General features: G+C 40.1%; 1 protein-coding gene across 1 annotated transcript in view; it reads left to right on the top strand.

Moving 5' to 3' along the window:
• LOC108571978 (methyltransferase-like protein 9) overlaps positions 1-23,082 on the top strand; it is a 41,374-nt gene extending 18,292 nt beyond the window's left edge. Inside the window, exons 2-5 of the mRNA XM_017934146.1 lie at positions 3,274-3,485; positions 20,221-20,433; positions 22,396-22,783; positions 22,853-23,082. Of these exons, the coding sequence (XP_017789635.1) occupies positions 3,274-3,485; positions 20,221-20,433; positions 22,396-22,783; positions 22,853-22,978 (939 nt within the window). The 3' untranslated portion in view covers positions 22,979-23,082. The remainder of the gene's footprint in view (positions 1-3,273; positions 3,486-20,220; positions 20,434-22,395; positions 22,784-22,852) is intronic.
• Positions 23,083-24,189: the final 1,107 nt, after the last annotated feature.

The raw sequence follows: 24,189 nt of genomic DNA, 5'->3' as shown, positions 1-24,189 counted from the left end.
GAGCGTGAGTTATTAAAATTCGAAAATGGGCGATTTCGGTGGCTCTGATAATGAAAAGTTGGTTAATTAGAAGTTAATTAGAAATTGGAATGCAAATTTCTGTCGAAGTGACACTATTGTGACTATTATGCCAATATATTGCTAAAAAAACAAATCCTTACACCTGTTTGATTCCCCTTCGCAGAAACGAAGGGGAAAGAACAATTAAAATATGAGATGTAACGGTGTAGAAAAATGGAGTCTTTGTTCGTGGTGTTTGTCGGTGCGGCGCAAGACGTTGATTTAGATGAGCGTCATTTCCGAGTTGGCTACCTGTTGTCTGAGTCGTTGGGAGGCGATTGGTGCATGGCGGTGGACTACACGGAAGGTGTGCGAATCTGATTCCCTTCAGCGTATTCGCCCTGTGCCCGTCCGACGTCACCACAGAAAGTCGCCACTAATGATACAAAGAGGAATGCTGTCCGGCTGCGCGCGACCACGTCGGTAGCCATTTGTAATTCGTGGAGAAAAAGTCGCGAAAAAGTCGAATGCAAGTGTGATGACGGAGGTGGAAGCTCGGGCTACCTGCAATTAGCGATGCACGCTGCCAGCTATAATTAAAATCGTATACCACTCCTCTCCTGTGTCTCCCTCTCTCTCTCTTCGTCTTGCAACTGGTAGGCTGCTGCTGATTTTCAGATTCTTTCTTGGTCTTCTCTCCTTTGTCACTATTATTCCAATTCAATTACCAGCTAAAAGTCGTCGAGAGTTCATTAAAGTAATAATCGAGTTATGATTCATTGTTTCGACAAATGCGCTTCGAGTCGAGGAGATTTTCTTTTTCTCGAGTTTCTTGTTAATTTCATTAAGTCGCGTTACCCTTTATGTCGAGTCATTTCTGCGAGGTGTTTTTCTCACGTTGACAATGGCGTTATATTTTAGATCGTTGAGTATTGAGAATGGTCCTGCGTTACAGGTTTCGTGCAGTGGCGATCTGGAGTAACTTCAAGAATAATTTCGCGCAATTTCAATTCCCCGGTGTATTAATAAAATATGAAAGAATTGAGAGGTATTGGTCAAGTAATAAAACTTAAAATTTCCTTAGTGGAGAAAAAAAAAATTAAGTTTTGAAGCTCAAATTGTACCGAATCTTAGGATTGATCTGTGAATACACGTTAATCTTTGCAATCCCGTGTTTCTTAATTATACGTACGCATAACATAAGGATTTCCAATAACGAACAAACCAACAGCATAAAATTCGAACAAAACTAATTCACCCATTCGTTCCCTTCTGCCAACCCTAATGTAAAAATTTCCAGCCAAAAATCACGTCCGATACTTGGCGAAATTCACGGAAGAATGGAAGAAAGGAACGGTTTCAAACGGTTACATTTTCACCCGTAGTCCGTTGGCACATTTCGCCCTGGCCACATTGTATCATTTCCGAAGTGATTTAAAAACCATGACGTAAAAAGAGAGAGGGAATAAAGCAAAAAGAGAAAGAAAAACAAATCAAAGCCGGGGCCGAGCCTATAGAATCCGACGATGACAGAGTCGACAGAATATTACAGAGGTTCGTCGGGAGTTAATTCCCCGAGGCCGAGAAGGGACTGTTTTAATTAGAGAATCTAATTGATGGCCGCGTACGGCGCGGCTGCCGAGCAATCCATAAACGACTTCTTAGGGCCGCGCACCTGGGCACCATGGTGTTAATTACTCTCCTTCTGTGGCTGGGTCCTTCTACCTCTCCATACTCCTCCATCGTTCTCCTCGTTTTTTCGAGCTCTCTTGACTTGCGAGCCTGAAAGTGGCGCGGGAAATAATGGGGTAGCTGGGTTGGGATGAGGAGAAAGAAAACGGACGAGAGCAAGAGAGCGAGAGAGAGAGAGAGAGCAACAAGTGTCCCCCGTCACGAGGCGCAAAAGCATTCCTAATTACGCCCTTGCCCTGGGAGCGAAACGAGACAAAAAGCGCGTTGATTACATTTTCGTATAATTTCATCGGTCGGCTCTCGCCATTAAGAGCCACCACCGCGCGCAAATTAGATCGATTCCTTAATGCCCCGGGCCGCGTAATTGGTTCTCATTCTCGGAAGCTGACGGTGAAATCGGATATCTGTCGTGTACCAAGCCATTGGACCGCTGCGCTGGTCGCCGTCGTCCTCGTCCTCGTCGTCGCTGTTGCTGTTGCTGCTGGATCCCAGTGTTGCTTGTGTGTTGCTCGCCGGTGGACCGGTCAACGTAATTGCTTCTCCGACTGTTTTGCGGTTCCGCGCCGAAACTGCTCACCCGGTGTACCAACGGAATATCGTTAATGTCGCGATACGCGGATTCGATAATGAAGCGAGAAACACTTTTTGCCGGGACACCTTGCGGGATGTTAATGAATCGGAAGGGGGCTGCGGCTCTTATTCTGACGCATTAACCCACCGCGAAATTTTGCGGAGGCCGCGACCGCGGACGTGATGCGTGTCGTGATTGCCTGCGAAATTGAAAATATTCGCCGATACGGACCGGTTCGGAACACACCGCGCACCGACCGTTCTTTATTGCGTACAAGCTGGACTGAAAATTCATCACAATATGAATTTTTAGCTGATAGATCGTACGGATTTTGTCGTTTTCGACGAAATCGCGTAACTTTTTTCGGCTGGACATTTTTTAATTAGAGTTGGTAAAATGGAACTAATGGGTGAATTAGGTTTGTTCGAATTGTAGGCTGTTGGTTTGTTCGTTACTGACGAATCCTTGTGTTACGGGATTATTTTTTTTTTATTTCGAGAATTCTATTTTATATTTTTCCTTTTTAGCAGCTTCGCGTTCCTATCATTTATAGGACACTGGTAACATTCGTAAAGATCTTTTACAGGATTTTTTCGGATCAAGTTGTATTTAAATATTGTGCAAATCATCTTTAGCGAAATTCGCGATTTGAGAAAAAGGAAGAAACTATCCCTTTTAGCCTTTTAGAAGATTTTAAGAAAAGATTTAAATAAAATTTATACCATTTTTGAAGACCTGCTAATCCGTAGGAAATAATTTCGGAAAGGTCAATTAAACAAAGTTTGAAATCTTCAAGATTTTTGCAAACGGTGCTGTTAAATCTTTTAAATGTTAAAAATATTAATAGTTATGAAAATACGAAATGTACATTTTCAACGTGAAATTTTCTCGATACTTCAGAATACGTTGTTGCAAATGATAATGGAAAATAACCTAAGGGATACTTTCTGTAATTGGTATTCGTGCTGTTCACGGAAGAAGGTTTCATACGGTTTTGCTTCTTATTACAGTGGTACAAAGTGGACAAAGCAAAAATTCGGGAGGATTTGCTCCGTTTATGGATTTCCCTCGGAACAGGAGCCCAGCATGATCAACCTGACAAAACTGCCGAAATCTTCTTAATAAAATCCGTCGAGAGATCGGACTCGTTACCATTACAAGCATGGCATTCGTTGGCAAGATCTGCTTTGTCTTGGTTCATCAGCCGCACTTCCATAAATGGGTGAGTAGTATTAACTCCGATAAATTCTCCTCCTTATTCAATACTAATTCCACGGTGTGCTTTTGCCTACTATTCATCGTCGTTATTTGTTTCTTTCATCAAGTAAAAAGTGTCCAATTTATTCAGTATTAAATGGAACTTAAAGATATTTATTGAATAAAACGAATAACTTATTTATCATATAAGAGAACCATTTGTAGACTGATAAGTACACAAATTGGGTTAGGGAATTCAGGAATAGAAAAAATTCTGAAAAATAATTTTTAAGCAGATACGAAACAGTACAAAAAACAAAAAAGATTGAATTCGTTCTATCCGCGAATCACCAACGTATCCTTGCGCATTAAAAATGTATCGATGCGTTAGAAACAAGAAGACATCGGGTCAAGAAACCGGAAGTGTAAAACTTGACTCCCTCGACCCTTTCATTGCTATTGGTGCACATAGACGTTTCGATAAATTTCCTCGCAGCTTTCCGATGCATTTCCACTTTAATTCATACTTAATTTCATCCTTCACGCACTTCTATATTTTTAGATTCCTACATTTCCTTCAACAATTTTCTATGTCCCTGTGACCATTTTTTGGCCATGTTGACGTCGATATAAGTTTCGAGAATGAAACTTAACCCAAAAAATTTCCAACATTAAAGCTCGAAAGAACTTAGAAAATTTTAGTTGCCCACTCAAGGCTCGATTAAATAAACCGAATTTTGCAACAGCGGTTAAAAATTGACCGCGTCTGCCGCACAACGTTACACACCAAAATCTGCCACAGCCAGAGTGTTAAGTATCGAACACCCAACCGAGCAACATCCTCCTAACATCCTGCAAACGAAACATCTCGAACGAAGTAGTAGTGTCCCCGGTAATAACCGGAAGCACTCGTCCTTAAAAAGTCGATTTCGCGGAGGAAACGACTCTGCTCGCATGCACCGCTACTCTACGAAGCTGTCTATATCGTCGTTAGGGCAAGGCCGACGCCGAGCGAAGGCAGATCGTTTGCGAGGTGATGAAAGGAGGCTTTCCCTTCTCGCCGGTTAATTAATAACCACGCAGATACGATCTCCGCCTATCTGGTTGTCCGATGAGGCTCGACAAGCTGGTGGCAAAGGCTCTCTCCTCTGGCCACGGTTCTCTGCCGTTGCCGGGTTGGCTGGGTGAGGTAGTAGGTCTCTCTCGACCACCACGGCGGAACAAGAGAGAGAAAGAGTGACAAAGGGGACAGGGATAGGGGCAGGGAGAGAGGAATGGTTATTGATGACCAGCTTTGTTTGCCCCCCGAACCGTTTATTAAAATCCAACGCGGGTGATTAACCTCTCCCCGAGCGCGTGGTCCTGGTAGCTACCAGACGAAACATCTCCGCAGCCGCTGCTCTGTGTATATGGGATTGACCGGGGAACCGTTTATTAAAATCCAGCACGGCTATCCGCGTGCTACTAGGCGGAACAGCTTCTGCCCGCTCGTTTCGTGAATTAGAATGATGCGCGGTTTTTTTCGGTCCCCCTCCACCCTTACCGAGAGACCTATATCGAGCAGATTGAGCAATTAACGCGTTACAGGGCGGTCGTCGGTGCTTAAATCGGGTCCGATAAATTCTTGGTAAAATATGGATTTCCCTTGAGCCGATTTTATTGATCGTAAACAGAGAGAAACGATGCGTGGATCGCGGTGCGCCGCGAACACCAGCTTTGTGACACGTAAAAGTTAATCCATCCGTATGGTACGGTTAATATTGTTCGTGTTGGATCTTGGAATTCTTAGTGATTCGAGTCGCGGTAAGAAATTTTTTGGATCTTGCCGAAGTTGTTTGATTTTGTAAAATTTTTGAGAGAGAAAAGGACTGTGTATCTGCAGCTTCTCGTGAAAAAGTGGAAGAGTATCTTTGAGGAAAATTAAGGGAAATTATTTGTGACGTAAAAGAAGAGACTAAGTGCATAACGTTATTCTGCGTTCCAAATTGCATCGCCTTATCGGTTGGCCGCGTGCCGTGAAGTATCAAGATAACCTTCGTTTATATGCCCAAAATAGTGATTCGAGGATATCAGATAATTTTCGTTATGCTCAATCTCTTAACTTTTCTAATATCACCTGTCTGTGGCTGTTACTTTAAAAATGGAAGCGTGCCACATTAATTTCAGCTCGAGTCTCCGTTTGAGCTACTGCGTTGATAAAATTAGATTTTATTGCACGGTATGTAACGCTAAACACGGTAACTATGCCATCGATATGATCGTATTAAATCTGTTTACTCTAGATTTTAGATTTCTATTAATCGCAGTCTCGAAACAATCTTCCTGGAGATGAAACTAAAGCCTCATTCGTTAACACGCTAAATAATCATTTAGTATCTTCGAAAAGTAAAAAGAAAATTAGTTGACATTAGCAAAGATTTATAAATTTATAAGGTAGTCGAATTTTTTGGTAATTCTCTTATCGTGTGATGGTCGCTGTAACGAGAGGAATAAATTTTGTAAGAGACAAAGGTAGAAGCGGAAATGTGTTTTGTCCAAGACCTTCTCTATTGGGCCCCATCAATTAGGCTACCCATACTTCAGACGCGGAGGACACTTATTCTTAGATTCAAATTAGAGGCTGTATTTATTGAAATTAATGGTTAGGCGATAACTTACATGAAAGATGTTTTTTGTCGCAAGAGCCACATCCGCAGTCGAATTAACAAATTTTAAAAAATTCGACATTTAACCATGTACCTTCAAGTCCGAATATCGATATCGTCGTTGTTTCTGATTCTTAATCGAGTTCACGAATATTTCACGAGTTTCGAAAATCAGTTTACTTCAAAAATTTCCTTCAATAAGAATTTATCTTAAAGTTTCCATTTAGTTTCCTTCTCGAAATCAACCTGTTCGAATAATTTCGGTAAATCGGACACAACTTTATTATCCGAAATCACGATATTAATTATTTGAACAGACTGCTAATTTAAAAAATTTTTATTTTTATAACCCCGTATGTTCCTTGAAATTTGTCCAAGTGAAAATTCGGCAAGTTCTTCTACTTCGTCTTAGGGGTAGCGTCAATTTCCATTGAAATAGCCACGTTAAAAAGAAGATATAGCCAGGTCAAATATACTAATAAATACACCTTACACATCCTCCGCTCAAACGACAAACTCATTCTTCAAGGTTAAACCAGATCGTACGATACGTGGTAGCCTAATTCGATAATACCGAAGGCACGTTTATTTTCACCGCTATCAATCATCGACAGTCTATATATCTCAATCATTTCCATTGAGAAAATACGCTACAGCCCATCTATTTCCTCCGAATCCTTCGAAATATCGTTCATCTCGAAACTCCACTTGAACAACAGGAAATTGCACAATAATAATATCACAGCTCGGCCCGCTAGGTGTGTGTGTGTGTGCAACGATGACTTGCCGCCGGCTTAAACAGCAATTAGCAGCTATCGTCCTCGGCTTTTATTATGCGTATTCACGGTGAACGCGTTGCAGAGAAAAGGGCGAACCGGGGCACCAAACTAGGATGAGAAAAACGACGAAGGAGTCACCTGGGTGACGTTCACGTTACGTTACAACGCACTCCCGCTGAGAATATTAATTACATTCCCCAATGATTGATCCCCTACATCTTGGTAGCTCCTGGCTTCGAGACCCGTTCGCTCATCTCACAAATTAATCATAATTAGCGGTGAGATGTCCTCCATCGGTTACCGTGAGAGAAACAGAGGAAGACGGAGAGACCCGGGGAAGAAAAGGCAGAAAATAAACGGGGCGGGGGGAGTTTGGGGGAAGGGTGGAAAAAAAAAGGAGGGAAAGGGTACACGAAGGAGAGACGAAAGAAAATCAGCCGGTGCGAAGAAGCGTGTGTGCACATCCTCCACTCTCTCGACCTCCTGGCTGTTTCTGAAATCTCCACGTTGCTGTTGCTGCTGCTGCTGTCTCGATTTTATTTCTTAGCCGAAAATTGCGCGTAATTCTCAACAAGATGGGCAGGTGAAGAAAGAGAAAAAGGAAAACCTCCGCGAACTGAATCCTTTCGCAGCTCGTGATGTCAATTAACAATGATTGGTACGTCGCTCTGTCCGAACGTCCCTATTACTTCTAATTGTCCGAAAGAAATGGTCTGCTTGAACCGGCGAGTTTCTGTTATTTCCACGATGCCTGGGGATTGTATCCCCATGCAAATTCGGTTGTTACGACCTGTACGCTTCGTGGAACACGGAACAATTACAGCCCCCGTCTATTATCGTTTCACTTCTAATGTCGGTACTCCGCGCCATTCCTGCGAATGCGTGCACCTCGTTTGTGTTTATCCTGCCACTTTTGATATCTTCGGCGAGGGGGAAGAAAAGAGGGAAAGCATCGATTCGTCGATGAACGAACGTGTAATTGAATGTTTCGCTTTCACTTAGCTTTTGTAGTCTCGAAACACTTGCCACACTCTCCCCTTTCTTCGTGATCGACGATAAAATAGTTTTCGAAAACAGTTCTGTGTACGAGTGTACGAAAATATTAAGAGCGTGTTTTTCCTTTTTTTTTTCTTCTTGGAAAGATGGTAAAATTGAAATTAAAAGAGAAAAGATTTTGAACGCGTGTATTGTGATTTTTCACGATGTTCTCGCATTATTTCGTAGAAATGATTGGTATATCTGTTTTCGTGAAACGAATTTTACGCAACTCTTGGAAAAATAACACTTTACCTAATATTTTACTAACAGTTACGTTACTCGAGAATAAAAAACAGAATGTTTCTGATTATATTGACTGTAATTATGCAATAATTGTGTCATCTAACTTTTACGATTATCTAATATTGTCCGTTAACAAAAAAAATCCGCCGATTAAACAGACGAAGAGGGTGGAAAATGATTGAGTGTAAAAAAGTCGGACAAAAGAGGCAGCAGATTCCGAAATCAGATTAGACACGGTAGATGAAATTTTTATGTCAGGCCTCGACGGACACGAAATTTTAGAAAAACTTCGAGGAAAGTATTGTCTCCATAAGTTCCCTTCGACCTCCCCATAAATGTCAGTTTTACTCTTCTTTGATTGACAGAAAAGTTTGATTCGTTAGAAAAAAATATAGGTAATTTGTTTTTTTTTTTGTATGTTTTCTAGACTTTTATTATAAACAAATATTTATTCATAGAAAAATATGTGAGAATGAAATTTGATTTGACACATATTCGACGAATTTTCACTATTTACGTAAAAATGAAATACACCTCTATGCGATAAATGCACTCGTTGTGTTTGAAATCAATCGTGTCCTTCGTAGTCGATTGAAAACATATTGATTTATTTTTTAATCTTCATTCGTAAATCATTGATTTTCATCGTCAATGGTACAAGCGGTAGAACGATAAGTTTATGGCGTAACAGAACAGGAACAGGACAGAAACCACATGGGCTGACAATTTGCGGAAGCCACCAGTAATAATTTATTCTTACCGCCAGTTAATATGACAATTTTTGGAAAACGATCAGGAAACATGATATTGCCGAAGAGAAATTACATGTTTGCGATGCCTATCACTTGAAAACATGCCATTACGTTCCACTTTATATTCTTTGATGAGCAAATATCGATCATTTCGTAAGTGTTAGCTCTTGAAATTATAAGTCGAAATTTTATAGAGAAAAGATGGGGAGATTATTACCGAGGTAATGAATAATGGATGATTAAGAATCAATTTAACTAGGATATAAAAATATAGCTTATTACTTTTGAATGAAAATTCCAGAATTTAATACACTTTCAACTCAATTTTGCATTCATATCCAAAGAGTGTGAAAATTGAATTTCTCCTAATAAAACTTACTATAATAGTAAGCGTATTCATGAAGTTATTTTCAGAATTAATTGTAGAATCACACTTCTGGATTACACCTAAAAAATTACACCCTTTCTTCTTTGATTTTCTACATAGGTATATCCTTTACATCACATTTATAGCATCTAACCACAGCACACTTTTACTCTTTTAGACATTTTAATAAGTCCCATTCCCTGATATATTGATTATAATCATGCATCAGTGTCACTCGATGTTATAAAAAAAAAAATAGTAATAAGACAAATTTAAATTAAGAAATTAGTCTCGACTAGATCTATTCTTTCGAGCTACACGTCCAAAAAAATTACTCCTTGTTCTTACATCTACGCGATATTTGACACCTTCGAAAAACAATCACCGTACATGGGTAGCATCACAGAAAACGTGGTTTAGTCGAGGAACACCCATTTCCTGAGCGCCGCGCCAGAAAAAGGGGGTTAACGAGTAATTAGCACGGCGTAAACTAGCGGTCTGGAGAGGGTGAGTCTGCGGTAAGGGTGGTGTGTGCGCGCAATAGGTACCGCCCCTGGGTTATAATTAGTGGTCATAGCATGGGCACACAGAGAAAGCCAGAAATCCGTTCGTTTTCAAGGAGTCGACGCCCACGAGAGGCTTTTCGATTTGACGCGAGAATTCGCGCCTGCGCCCCTCGATTAATTACGCGGAGAGGGTTGCCAATCGGAAGGGGAGCCGAGAAGCGCCGCGGCGGACGCGCAAACGCTCTAATGATAATTACTGACCAACGAGCCAGCGCCGTCTCCGTGGACCAATCACAGAATGCTGGTCAGGAAATGAAAAGAGAAAACGAACAGAGGCAAGGAAGAGAAAGGCATTATTAGGACAACTGGGGGATTGGGCGGCGAAACTTGCTTCACGGAGGAAAGTTTGTGACGAGATTGGGCGACGGTGTTTTATGAATGAAGAAAAGTTTCTCGTATTATTGAAATCCATTTTATTACTCGTTGTTTGTTCTCTCGTCGAATAGAAATGCGAAGGTATTATTTCGATTGATACATTTTTCTAGATAAATTGAGGTTATAAATGATACGAAAAATGTAACTTGAATATTTGTAAAAAAACAGTTCAGGAATTAACTCAGTATCTATCAGGTCATCTCGTAAGTAACGTCGCTTCTTATTTTGGTTCGATGTTCGTGCACATCAAAAACAACAAAATTTTCTTTTTACCTATTTTCCCTAGGTTTAATTTACAATCTGTAGAAATGTATTTGATAAATTTGTGTAGCGTGTTCGAAGAAGAAATATCGAAACTGAATTTGTATATTTTCGAGCGCTGTAATTAACGTGCAAACATAACCCAAGAATGGGCGTTTTCAATCGTCGAAGTGTCCTCATTGGTGCAGCACTGCGTTTGCGCTGTGTTAATTAGTCATTAATCCTGTCGCCGAAGGCGCATGCGCAATGAGGAAGCTACAGCCCTGAAACAGCAAAGCGCGTGTGCTCCGTTCATTTCTCGTCGATCTCGATGTCTCGTTACGCAGACAAAAATTAACAACATAAAAGGTGTGCATCTTGGAATGGAAAAAATCTAGCGTATTAAGAAAAACAATTATTTCTCCCTTTCGATTTATTTTACAATAAGTAAATATCCTTTTTTCGAGCACACCTCGTATTTACCGTCGATCTACCAACACATCGCCGAGCGTATCGAATCGTTCCTGAACGATCTGCCCGATACGAAAATAAACAGATTGGCGTGGCGAGGAGAAGAAAGAAGTAAAAGAGAAAAACAAAAGTGTCTCTTTGTGACAGCGTGTTGGTATCGGCAGTACAGGCATGACGAACGCATCTTCCCCGTATATATCAGTGTAAACCGGTATTTTCACGAGAGGCAAGGTAACAGTGAGAGTGAAGGGCCTATAGTCGCGTAGGAATAGAGTGTCTCGATACAACCCTGCGAATTACATATGCACGGGTGTCGTCTACAGAGTCGCACGTCCGCATAAATCGAACGATATGAAGTTAGCCAGCTGGCCAATCAAAGCTGCCTTTAGCGTTCAGATAAAAACTGGCCGCCGTCGTCCACGCGCGCGCGCGCGAGCGAGCGAGCGATCTCTCGTCGCTACCATGAGGATTCACCTTACGAACACGCGAGAACGAGCCTCCGATCCTATACGTACAGATCGGCGAAGCAAAGATGAGATTTCAGGCGGGACTTAGGGTCTAGAAGTGGGAGAGATGCGGGAGGAATTGTGACGTCTTGCTGTTAATCAGCCAATAGCGATGGAGTAAGGCTGTCGCACTCTTACCCTTACGTCTTCGCTGATAGTCAGCCAATCACGATGGAATAAGGCTATCGCACTTGCTCTTCTCTAAACAATAAGCAACGATCGAGCCTCGCGCGAGCAGTCGATAATAGACCGGAGTGATAATTTCGAGCGCTCAGTGAGTAATCCATCAGTGAGTCATTTTTATCATTTTTATTCTATCTTTATAAAGATAGTGCCAGTGAATTGGTGAGGTTCTCCCGATGAAAATGAGCTCAAACACGACATAAATCGGAATAGCCTTGACGGTAATCACTTCTGAAGCATCCATGAAAATTTAGGGTATTTAATTGGATGATTCGTAGAACTACTTTGATTTATGTCGTGTTTGGACTCATTTTTTTCGGGAAAATCTCGCCAATTCATTAGTACTATTTTTATAAAGATAAGATGAAAATTAGAGAAATTGAAAGTTTTAATATTAGTATCCTTGTTAAGCGTCGGGTCTTAACCGTTACTGCTTGACGCACCACTATAGTTTTATCTATTTTCCTCGATGTCTATTCTCTAGTCTGACACCAGAAAATCAACAGCACACTGGGCAATACATTCCGGTCCACATACGCTGCGTCGCTGACAGCGAACGCGTTAACTAGCCAAGTCTTCCTTACGTTCGATAATTGCCACGCAACATTTTTCAAACAATGATCGATGCAATCTTTAATGTTTCCCGTTCTTTTATTATCGACAGTTGATTGAAAACCATTTGTCTAAACCATTTATCTACACCGCAACTTCCCCTCAAGCGGCGGCAGTCTAACAAAAAGTAGTGGGGATAGCCTGACCGCCTATTTTCCGCTCATTTGAACAGACGATGACGTCACAAGCCTCACCTTTTCTTTGCCGATCTGTAGCACGATAGCGAGCAGAGAGAGCACTTTCACGTGTACGATGGAAACGTGCACAACTCTTAGACTCGCCGCTTAGCCGACTGGCCTGTCTCTTCGTGTGTATGCATACCCACGTAATATATGCCACCGCATCCGAACGGCAGCGCCACTAGCGCTCCTCTCTCCTAACCTATCGCACTCGACCGAGAGTCGTCGTCGCACGGCATCACAAACGAACACCTTTAACCCTTCCAACTCAGCACAGTATTTAACCCTTTAATCAACATAGGTTGATATACAGGTGCAACAAATTCGATTATCAGATTTGAAAACATTTTATTTATGTTATCTAATTTTAGTCTACTTAGTTTTCCCCACTTTTTAAACCATAAATAAAAGACGTCCGCAAGTTTCTAACCTCGTATGCGCCACGCGCATATAAAATTGCAATAAAGGTATTCAATTTTTCCGCGTATCGTGCTCGATCGGAGGAATTACATGAGAGAAAAGACTAGTACGCTTATTACATATGTACATCGAACCCGCTCGGGAAGAACTTGCACTTGGAAAAAGAAACGTAACTTATTATATGTATACCTTACAGTCGATAGAATGGAAGGCTCCGGTGGGGGAAAGATACATTGACCTTACATAGAGCGATCGAAGAAAGCTCAGCTTGAAGGAAAGACATTTTCAAACATTATTTTGCGTTATTCGATCGTTGGAAACGCTTTTCCGAGAAAAAGCGGGAACACGTCTTAGAATATTATAAAAAACCGCAGACGATACGATTAAACGTATCTTCGAATGTTTTAAAAGGCTATTAAGAAAATTGAAAGATTTTAGTAATTATGTTTCGATTTCTTATTATTCTTAATTTTCGCCCTATTCTTTGAAACGAACCTTTCGTTTAAATGTCTTAAATCTCGGAAATGAACGTCGAAGTACATTTCCGAAACTACACGGCTTATACTCGAAAGCGTCAACCAAAATTAGTTAAACATAATTTCTTTAATTAAACAAGGAGATAAATTGTAAATTGGACATTTGAAATATTCATCGAGTACAGTCTATCTCGTTACAAATAATATGGGAATACTACTAATTTTACATTTCTTTGGTTAATGAAAAAATTAAATTAACTTGTACGATAAAAAACAGTGTATTCTTTTTGTGATTTTTTTTTGCTATGAATAATGTTATTCTCCTAATGTCAAGTGGTTGATTTGAACATGACAATGCTTGGAATTAAGACAACGCTTGTCATTTTCCATCTTTTATGAGGCATCAACTCCCGGGGATCGTACACGAATCACAGTGTTTAAAGCGTCTAAAATTCAGAAATGTCTCTAAGGAAGAGGGGATTTTACTGTAGCTGGCGTCGAGTAGAAACGAGTTATAAAAGCGTATATTTCCCTCGTGAATAGTCCACTTCGTGCTCTTATATTCTCCTGCGACAATCTTGCTGAAAATCAGACGATATTCTCAAAACTTCCGGAAAAACGACAAAAACTAACGCGTTATATCGTTACAAACCTATTACACTTCTACTCCACAATTACACCAATTATGCTACAGAATATCGTAACATTTTACCGTAGAAAAAAAGGAATTACGCAAAATTGTAAATGATAAAATTTCAACGTTACATCCAGAAAATTTAAATAAAACATAATTTATATTTAAAAAAACAAAAAAAAATGTCATTTTCCCCAACGTAAAAATTTTTTTCTTCGCATTCCTCCAATAAGACTGAAAATTGAAAATTCTCTAGAGTGCATGTTCCCGTCGACAAATCAGACCTTACCGCTACGAAACAAAGGAGCATCGAAACTTTCCGAAAAATTCACGCGAGAAGAAACGTACAGGACAAACATTGCGATTTCTTATCTCGCGTCTCTCTTGTAAAAATGTCGCGATATGCGGCTCCGAGGGGCGGGGGAGAGAGGAGGGTGGATGACTCCGAGAATGGGTCGAATTGGTTCGAACGGGATATGCGACATGTGATCCACGTCTCGAAGAAGCGCGCGTGCGTGCGTGCATATACTACATTTTCCGACGCTGTTTCTCAGTCACAACGTGCGCCGACACAAGCGTTGAAAGATCAAAAGAAAAGGACGAATAATATTTCCAAGGGGTGAAACGAGCTTCGGAGACTGGCAAAGAGAAGGAGGAGGTGGGATAAAGGGAAATACGAAATGGGTGGAGAACAAGGAAGTCGAATAGTGTATGAGAGTGGGAGGAGGAGGAGGGGGAGGACAGAGCAAAAGAAAAACAGAGTATGCGAAAGAGAGACTCGTATAACGATCCCGTGTAAGAATCCCTCCACACTCCCCCTCCCGCGAGAGGAACCCTTACCCTGCTTAACTCGTAGGCGAAGCTGAACGAAATAATGGGCAACCATGCTCACCAGCCATCCACCCAGCTGCCTTTCCAGTTTCCTTGTTCTTTCCCAACGGAGGACAGCATTTGCAAAACTCCGACGTGTATAATAGTAATTATTGTCCGCGGATACTCCTATCCACCCTCCCTCTCCGTCTTCCAACCGCCGCCGCTACTAACAGCGCGGCTGGCGTGGCCTCCCCTCTAGTCCCCGTGTACAGGGGTGGTCTACGGTCCACGCCTACCCAGCATCCCTAGCTCCGAGCTACGTCTGCCTTCCCCTCTTCTCTTCTTTTCGCTTCTCTCTTCCTTCCACTCTCTCCGGTACCTTCTCACATCCCCCGTCGTCCAACTTATCTCTCACACCCGCGTTACAAACTGAGAGAACCGAGGAGAAAGAGAGGGAGAGGAAAGCCAACTAACGAGACACCACCGCCACGGTAGGGAGAATGCTAAATAGATGCTAGATTTCTCCCTGTCTCCTCCATTTTCACTTCTCCCGTGTTCCTTTGTAGGGCACCATCTTCGCTTCCTTTTCTCGTTCTTTATCTCCGTCTTTTTCTTACTTACACGTTTTCCCCCCACCGTACCGTCGTCCCTACTCCGTCGAACTTATGTTCCGATGAAATAACTCGTCCCCACCACCACGATCGAGCGTACGAGGGCGAACGGAAACGACCGAACGAATCCGAACGCCGTTTACATTGTCGTCGCATACATGCACTCTAGCTGCGCGCATGCTGTGTTGAACATGTCGTTTTCTTTGGTTGTGCACGTATCGCATCCTCCTCATAGCGTTACCTACGTGTGGAACCTAGAGCGTCGATTGTATAATCGTGGTAGAAGAAAAAGAAGAAGGGGGGAAAAAAGGGAAGAAACTGAAGGAAGTATGAGGAACGATGATATCGAAACGAAAGACCCTCGGGTTCTTCCTTGTCCACTTTCTTTCGCATAGTCTCGAGACACTTTTTTCATCGTGCCTCCTTCCTTTCTCGTTCTGTTCCATCACAGTGGTCTGCTTAAAATTGACTGTACTTTTGTATCATTTTAGACAAAAATGTGAAAAGATGCTTGGAAGAAAAGTTGGCGGAGTAAGATTTTTCACGGTGCCGTGATCGTTTACTTCTCACCAATTCGAAATACATTTTTCAGTCTGGCAGACATTGATTGAGTACATCTGAGGAAAGTAATACCGGTGGAATTGACTATTGCATGAAATCGAGAAGTTTTCAGGATAACTTGACAGTTCTTCGTTGTCTTTCTGCATTTACTTTTGTAATTAGTAAATGCACAATTGGAAACCATTTTTACATCCAATGTCATGCAAAACAGGGTGGTAATTCGTAATTTTCATAAATCCTATATATTTCGTTTGCGATCGTTCGATAATTAATATAACGTAATATAAATAGCAATTTTGTAAATTAGTGAAAATTAATTAAAGTTAAAGTATCGTCAATGGCGATTTGTTAGTATACCACTAACACCTACACAAAACAGCCTAATTAAGTCAAATATAAAATTAATCCAGAAAAAACGTAATCTAAAGAACACTATTTCAAAAGAAATGAACGAACAGGAGGAAGAGAGGATAAAAAAAAATAAAATAAGAAAGGAGGAGAAAGGTTAGAATAGCGCGTTACTCGTTCAGAACGACAAACAAAGGTAAGGATGACTGGACGAATTTGTGAAGTGTTGCTCCAATCAGATCCCATGTCACTCGGTTCATTAATCCATTCAGAGCGTACTTTGAGAAGTTCCACATTGTATTACAGAGTTGTACCAGTCCCGAAAGTAAAACGACGTGAATGCATACATATGTAATGGCGTTTGGAACGCGAGGAATCTCTATCGTGACGAAATTCGATAAAATTGTAATTGTATCGCATAGATTTATCTTTTAAAACGATTGATTCAAGCTGAATCCAGTCTTGCTTCGCTTTAAAACCGGATATACAGAATGAGTCAATAAGAACTACCACCTGAAATAATTCGTTATTTATTGATTTTATCAAAAGCTCGTCGAATGGAGGCATTTTAATTTTTTTATTCCTTACATTTTATGAGATATCGAAGTGACCTTCAATTTTTCAGATAGAATGCTATATATTCTTTATATGACATCCATTTTCACTTAACTGACATGAAAATCTTTAAACGCGTTTTTCTCGAATCCATATTTTATGAACTGACCGACATAATATCTCAAGTTCTAGTTGACTGATTGACTCGAAATTTTTCATGCACGTTCAGTAGATGTGCCGTTATCGCAAGAACCAGGAAAACCAAAAAAATTCCTATTTTTCCTCAATTTTATAACCCACAAAACAGGAAAAATGAAGGAAAAAATCGATATTCACACTTCAAAGTGCCCCCATTTTGTTAACTTACAATATTTTTCTTTTATCTTGGCTCACACTATACCCACATTCATACTAATCAAGAATCTTTATCGCTTTTTCGTTTCGGATAAGTAGATCGGCCGGAATCATGTCAACCAGTAGAGACAGTACTGAATAACTTTCAATTCGGTTAATTTTGATTTTCATTTTAAAAAAATAGTGAAAATTCTTCAAATATAAATAACTGTATGTACAAAAAAAAAACGATAGTAAAAAGTCTTATATCGATATAAAAATCGATAGTAAAAACTAACCTTCATTCTTCAATGAACAAACGACTTTCGGTGTCGTGTGAGACACCCTCCGTATAGTGTAGATGTCGACAGTATGCACAAAACTTCTCACTTGTAAATAAGGAAAAAAAAATAGAATAGAATACACCGTCTACAGTTCTTCAATGGCAAGTACCAGATTCATACAAGGAAATAAAGATACGAGATACATCTCGCGTTGATGTCGTTAGGTGTGTTCCTGTAATGCTAGCTTTACCTTCGATTATTTGCATGCCCGGTATCGGTAGAAGGAAGAGGGACAGATCACAGATAACAGCGCAGAAAAAGAGAAAGGAATAGGTGTATCGAAAGCTTCGCAGCAATCCAGCAAAGAGCAGCACGGCTGAAACGGGGATTTGCAAACAATAGGCCCGAAAGCGGGGTGAATTCTTTAGATGGCGGCGCGATACGCATCGCATTTACATATTATTGCTATTATTAGGTAAACGGTCCTCCGAGCGCCTCTTTAACACTACGCGCTCGCCCTTCGAGGTATTTTACGAGCAACCGCGAGAGGCCCCCACCGATAAAAACCGAGGCCGTAGTCAAGTTAACCAGCGCTGTTTGTCGGCGGGCAAAAATTGAACCACTATCCGAACCGAATTGGTGGCTTAAATTGGAAATAATCGTTTGAACCGCTGGAAAAGGACCCTTAAGGCTGTCACCCACTTAACAGGAACAGCAACGTTCAATTGTCCACACATCGATGCGAACCAGCTCTGTTAATATTGCGTCATCCATCACGGTACAAGTTACTCACAAACCACATGAGATTTTACATAAAAAAAAATCATCTTGCTCACGGCTGTGTCATAATACTAGCACTATCCATACGGTAGAACTTTAATACATTGCAAACACTTAAAATTGAAAGTTGTCCCGTAACTACCGGTTTTTATTCTAAAATTTGTTTATTGATATAATCAACATATGTATCGCACGTTTCCGACTCACATAACGCAGATCGTTCGTTTTCCCGTTCCAATAGAAAAATATGTCACCGTCGGTAGAAACGTTAATTAACGACACTGTATCATCGAGACAAGTAACGGTTCGATTCAAAATTAACGGAACGCTCGAGAGATCGCGCAGAATCGGCTTTTTAAAGCTGGCAACGCTGTAGCAGCGCGCGCATCGGACTTCTCTAGACTGCGTGACGCCAGGGTCGAAATTAAAGACGCAGCTTCAGAAGGTAAGGGGCTCTCGACGAAGTCGTGGAAGGCAAAAAGGCCGAAGGGATCGGAACCGCTTGATAAAACAAGACGACGTTCGAACCACCGATAGGCCCCGAACGATTCTCCAAGGGGAGAAACATTGGGTCGCGCAGGAAGGGGGTTAAACGAGTACGTACACACAATGGGGTTCAAGAAGAGGAGCCGAGAGCAAAAGCGGTGAATTAATTGTCGCTCGCGCCACCGATGAAACCGCTACGATCTGCAAGCCTGATTTGTGTGCCGCACGCGTGTATATCGTATGTGTATCTTACCCGTCCCCCCCTACCCCCAACCCTTCTCCTTCATGTGCGCCTCTCTTCCCTTTCCATTTCTTTCATTTTTCTCCGCTTCGGTCGTCTCTGGCGTACAACAAGCAGACCCATGTACAGATTATACGCGACCATTGGTAGTGGAGACTGACAATGGAAACAAGCCCAAAGGTACGTCAGAGTAAACAGACCGCTGCAAGAGAGACAGAGAAGCGGGAAACCAAAGCGAGACGGTGTGAGCAGGAAAAGACGAATGGAAGGGAAGAAACGAGTCGAAAGAGAGAGAGAAGAAGAATCGTGAACAGTCTATAGAAAGAACAAGGAAGAAAGTAGAGAAACAGAAAGATGCTACGAAAAATGCGGCAACCTGGTCTCCGTGTTCCTTCCCCTGCTCTTCATTCTCTTCTTCTACACCTCCTTCTGATCCCTATATCTTCCACCTCCTTCTATTCTCCTTTTCCATCTTCTTCTTTCGCTTCGTACGTTTCTTTTTTTATTTTTATTTATTATTCAATAGAGACCAGGAGGTACTCGTTAATTGATGGCACTGGCTATGGTCGAGCAGTGAAAGCCGGAGAGAGGGATCTAAGGTGGATCCACGAAGAAGGGGATCACAGGATCACCGTCGCTTCTTTTTTTTTTTTTTGTTTTTTATAACGCCAAGGGTAACTGAATTCACGATCAAAATTCTGCGTTCAAAAATTGACCCACCCTCGGCGTACGATACACTGGATCCAACCCTTGTTCGATTTTAAACGAACGTAAAGTTCATTGCAGAATATACAGGCTTAATTAACCGTCCGTAGGTAAATTGGATAGTAGTTAATGTCCAAGTCTAATTTCTTTATTGTTTTAAACTTTCAAAAAATCTGAAAAAATTCTGATGTACTTATCAAAGTCTCTACTGCACTATACAATTGTTCGTTAAGTGAAATGTTCAAAATTTTTTCAGATTGCCTACGGAGGGTTAAGATCCTCCTCTGAGGATGTTCTTGTTTTGTGACCACATATCACAGCTTTTATCACAGAATAATAGTGATATCCGATTTTACCCTACTTTCTCTTACATTGCTTAATCCTATAATTCCTTGACACCTGTTATCATATCTATTTTTTTGCACCATGTAAATTCAATTTTCGTAGGTAAAGAAAAGAAATTGTAACGTGTCCTATAAAATGTAATTATCGTAAAATAAAAGGAATCTGCACGTTGCAAGTGTGCGAATCTCAGTGAAATGGTATAATTGTTACAGGCTGCTTGGCCGTGGTTCTATGCACGTCTTTTCCTGCGAACAGTTTCAAAAGCTGATGGACGCGAGCGGTTTTTCAGGGCCGTGGCGTTCCTTGATAGATTTAGGAGCAGGAGATGGCGCCACCACCGCTCATATAGCCCACCTGTTTGAAAAAGTTTATGCTACAGACATATCAGCACCGATGAGATGGGCCTTGGCAAAAAGGAAATTCACGTAAGTCACGTTTAATCTTTCGTTCAATTTGCATCCCCCAGGGTGAAAGCAGAAGGGTATCAAATTAAAAGGTGTTAACCTGTAACTCTTTAACAGAAATTTTTCTCTTAGATTCAAATTCTTTTGATAGAAATTTTTCCAATTTTTTATACTTTTACTTATTACGCACTACGTTCTCAATGTGAAAACAAAAATGAAATCATTAAAATAAACGTACAATGTACGATAGAATTTTCGTCCTTTTTTACGAACATCTTTTTTAAACGTTCCGATAAACGAGCTAAATTTTGATAATTCAAACATTTGCAACTATTTCGTAAAAATATGATAAAATGTAACGTTCAAAGTTTAACTGTTCACGATTCTTAGTGTATCGATAAAAAATTTATAATAAGTCACAGAAGTTTATCTTAACTCGAAAAATCACTGATCTCCGTTCTATTCGGGCAAACATATTCTGCATAATAAAATAAAGCAGTACTTCGCGTGTACGCGAAATCATTTCTGTAACGTGGAACATACAAATCTTACGATGAGTTTTCGCAATCCACATATGTAGATAGGGGAGCATCTCTCGCGTATCGTTCACATTTGAACAAACACATGTACTTCCCGTAAAGAAGATCAATTCTCAAAGTTTCTCGTGATTTTTCTTTTTAAATGAAACACGTGCTCGCTTAATTCAACGTTTAACCGAGAGAGTTGAAGAACGTCTAACGACGCAACGTATTGTCGATGATAGTCGACCAAGTTTACGTAGTACGTAGAAACTTTACGGTGGTTTTACATCCAGCCTATCTCGCGTCGATACGGTTGTATTTGAGACAGTTCTAATTTTAAATAAGTGCCCGTAGAGTGCGATGTACCTGTAACGCTTTATAGAAATCTATTTGCTCTTTTCCAGACGAGTTTAGAACCCTCTCCGTTGAACTTAGGCGCGAACGAAGACACTCACGGAGAAAATAGCAAAAGAAGTACGTGTTAACTCCAAGCTATGATAGTAATTAGATGAAAAATGTCGTCGTAGACTAGACTCTATAGAGCAACTTTGATTTTGATGCGTAAAAGAGTGTCCAGGGTGTGGCATAATATGAGACGTATGATACTTTTTTTTTTCAAGTATTGGGAATTCGATAGATATATTTCCGTGTTTATACAATATTAGAGAATTAATGGGTAACGGTTTAATAGGTTTTGAAAAATTAAAGTGACAAAATTGAAATGACATTTCTTCTTGTTTGTCGCTGGTCTGTTTAAAAATATATACTTGCCATAAATAGCGGGAATTTTGAAACAGTCTTGCAGAAATAATAATAAGTTAATTGATAACATTTAAATGCTGAGCAAAAACGTCTCTGCCGAAAATTAAATTTGGGCATATAAAAAAATTACTTTTCAAATAATCTTAATCGACAAGAATCACATTTATATGAAAAAAGGAGAATAAAATAAATACGAAACGTGTAAAAAAAAAACAACAACATTTTTATACTAACAAGAATAATAGACGATAAAAACGAAACATTGTATAGAAGAATTAATATAAATTTATTAACTCTGCATTTCTAATATTTGAATTATTCAAACAAAAAAGAAATCTAATATGCAAGTTTTCCATTGTTTTACAATAAATATACGTTCTAGAATAAAAACAAAATTATTGAAATAAAAATAACGCGTGGTTACCTAGAATTTATACAAATATATTGTAGAACAGATTACCGAAAATTTAAATGCAACTTTAACTTATTCCCGCAAAATCTACTTTTCACTTTTGACCGAACGACTAAAGATATTACTAAAAGATATTTAGTAATGTGTTGTATACTTGAATTAGAACAGGATATTATCATCATCTTTTTCAAGCATCAGACAACAATATATGTACATATATGACAATATATGAAATACTTGTTCGAAAAGGTAAAGAAACAGAGAAGAAATGTATTTATTATTTTTCAGGGTGCTCGACGTAGAGAAATGGTACGAAAACGGGCCGTTCAATGTAATCCTCTGTTTGAACTTGTTGGACCGATGTGATCGACCAAATACTCTACTTCGACGGTTGAAGTCGTCTTTAGCATCAGGTGGCCGTCTAGTCGTAGCACTAGTGCTTCCATTCAGCCCTTACGTAGAGGTCGGCGAAAGAGGTGACCACAAACCGTCGGAGTATCTGCCGGTAAAAGGAAACGGACTAGAAGGTCAAATTGCCAGCCTTGTCGATAGAGTTTTCGCACCGTTGAGCCTAAGATGTCTCGTATGGAGTAAACTGCCTTACCTTTGCGAAGGGGATCTGGGCCAAGCGTATTACTTTCTCGACGACGTGGTGTTCGTTTTAGAGGCACAGCCCGTTAGTACTCAATCCTGTGAATTTTCAATAAGAAACGTATCTAAAGTCTCATACACTAGAAACTTTTAGGATAACTCTCAATACTTTGCATCCGAGTGGACGAATGCAGAGCCATCTGGGCATAAACGCGGCGATGTGCTCGAACAGCAGGCTGGTCACGAACGGAAATGTTACACAGGCAAGTCACACTTGTAAAAACTTTAATGATTGCTGTTCATCAGTTAGAATTATGCAAGAATACAGAAGAGCAATACTGGCAAGCGACAACGAGCTTAATGTGCAAATACAGCTGTAGCATTGGTGTATTATAATTCATCATCGTGATCGATTGTTCATTTATAATTAATTAATAAATGAACAACGATAGTGCGCATCTTACAACGATCTTACTGTCAAAGTCAGAAGGTGCAGAAAACTTGTACACGGTTCCTATTGATATTAAATATGGCGCGAGAGCGATAAAACTGGTAAACTGGATTCCGAACAAACAGTTCACACGGCCGCGACCCAAACTCGCACACACTTAAAACGTTTAATTTGTCTCAAGACTCAGCTTTTTGTACCTTTTATCATCAGACTTAGTTTCCGTGCTCCCTCTTCCTTTTTTTCTTTTTTATTTGGCATATACGTAACGACTTAATCATGGATATGCTTAGTAAACGTCGACGCTTCCGACAGTAAGACAAACGGGCGATACGTTTGTGTTACGTTTCGCAATAACTACTTGAAGAAATAAGTCCATTTAGTTGTTGTTGCAAATATACTTTGGTGTGTAACAGGTAAATCGTCGAAAATTACTTAAATGATATTGCAGCAGCCTTATTTTAATATTATATTGATTAACAAAAAACATGAGATATACAGGACGTAAATTTCGGTGATATTTCAGATTGCATGCGTCGCACAATTTATAACATTCTGTGTGCCAAATTTGGATAATTCATAACAGAAAACACGGTCTATTCCTGCTTTGTGTGCTAATCTCAAGCATAGTCAGATCATCAGAAGCCATAAAATCGATTTGCGTCTAACGATGTTGTCAACATACTGCAAAGTTTAGTTTGACTGTAAGTTTTACTAAACTTCATTATCAGATTGCAGTTTTCCGATTCATGTTACCATTTTAATATTCCATATATAGGAATAATGAACAAAAATGAGTTTGAAATACAGAGAAGAAAATATAAAATAAAATAAAGGTAAATAATTTAACATTTTACCTTTTCATGTTATCCTTATGCTGCTATGTATCTACACACATAACAGGTACATAAAATGAGATATACCAAATCAAATTGTTTGATAATTTTCATAAAAACTATGGAAATAAAATATATCTGTCACTACACAGCTTATGTGTGTAGTGATCCTTGCAGTCCCAAAGTCTGTACATGCAGCAAACCATT

Source organism: Habropoda laboriosa, unplaced genomic scaffold (genome assembly GCF_001263275.1).
Source record: "Habropoda laboriosa isolate 0110345459 unplaced genomic scaffold, ASM126327v1 scaffold67, whole genome shotgun sequence".
Lineage (NCBI taxonomy): Eukaryota > Metazoa > Arthropoda > Insecta > Hymenoptera > Apidae > Habropoda > Habropoda laboriosa.
The sequence above is the reverse complement of the archived record's forward strand: the minus strand, read 5'-3'. Positions and strand labels throughout refer to the sequence as shown.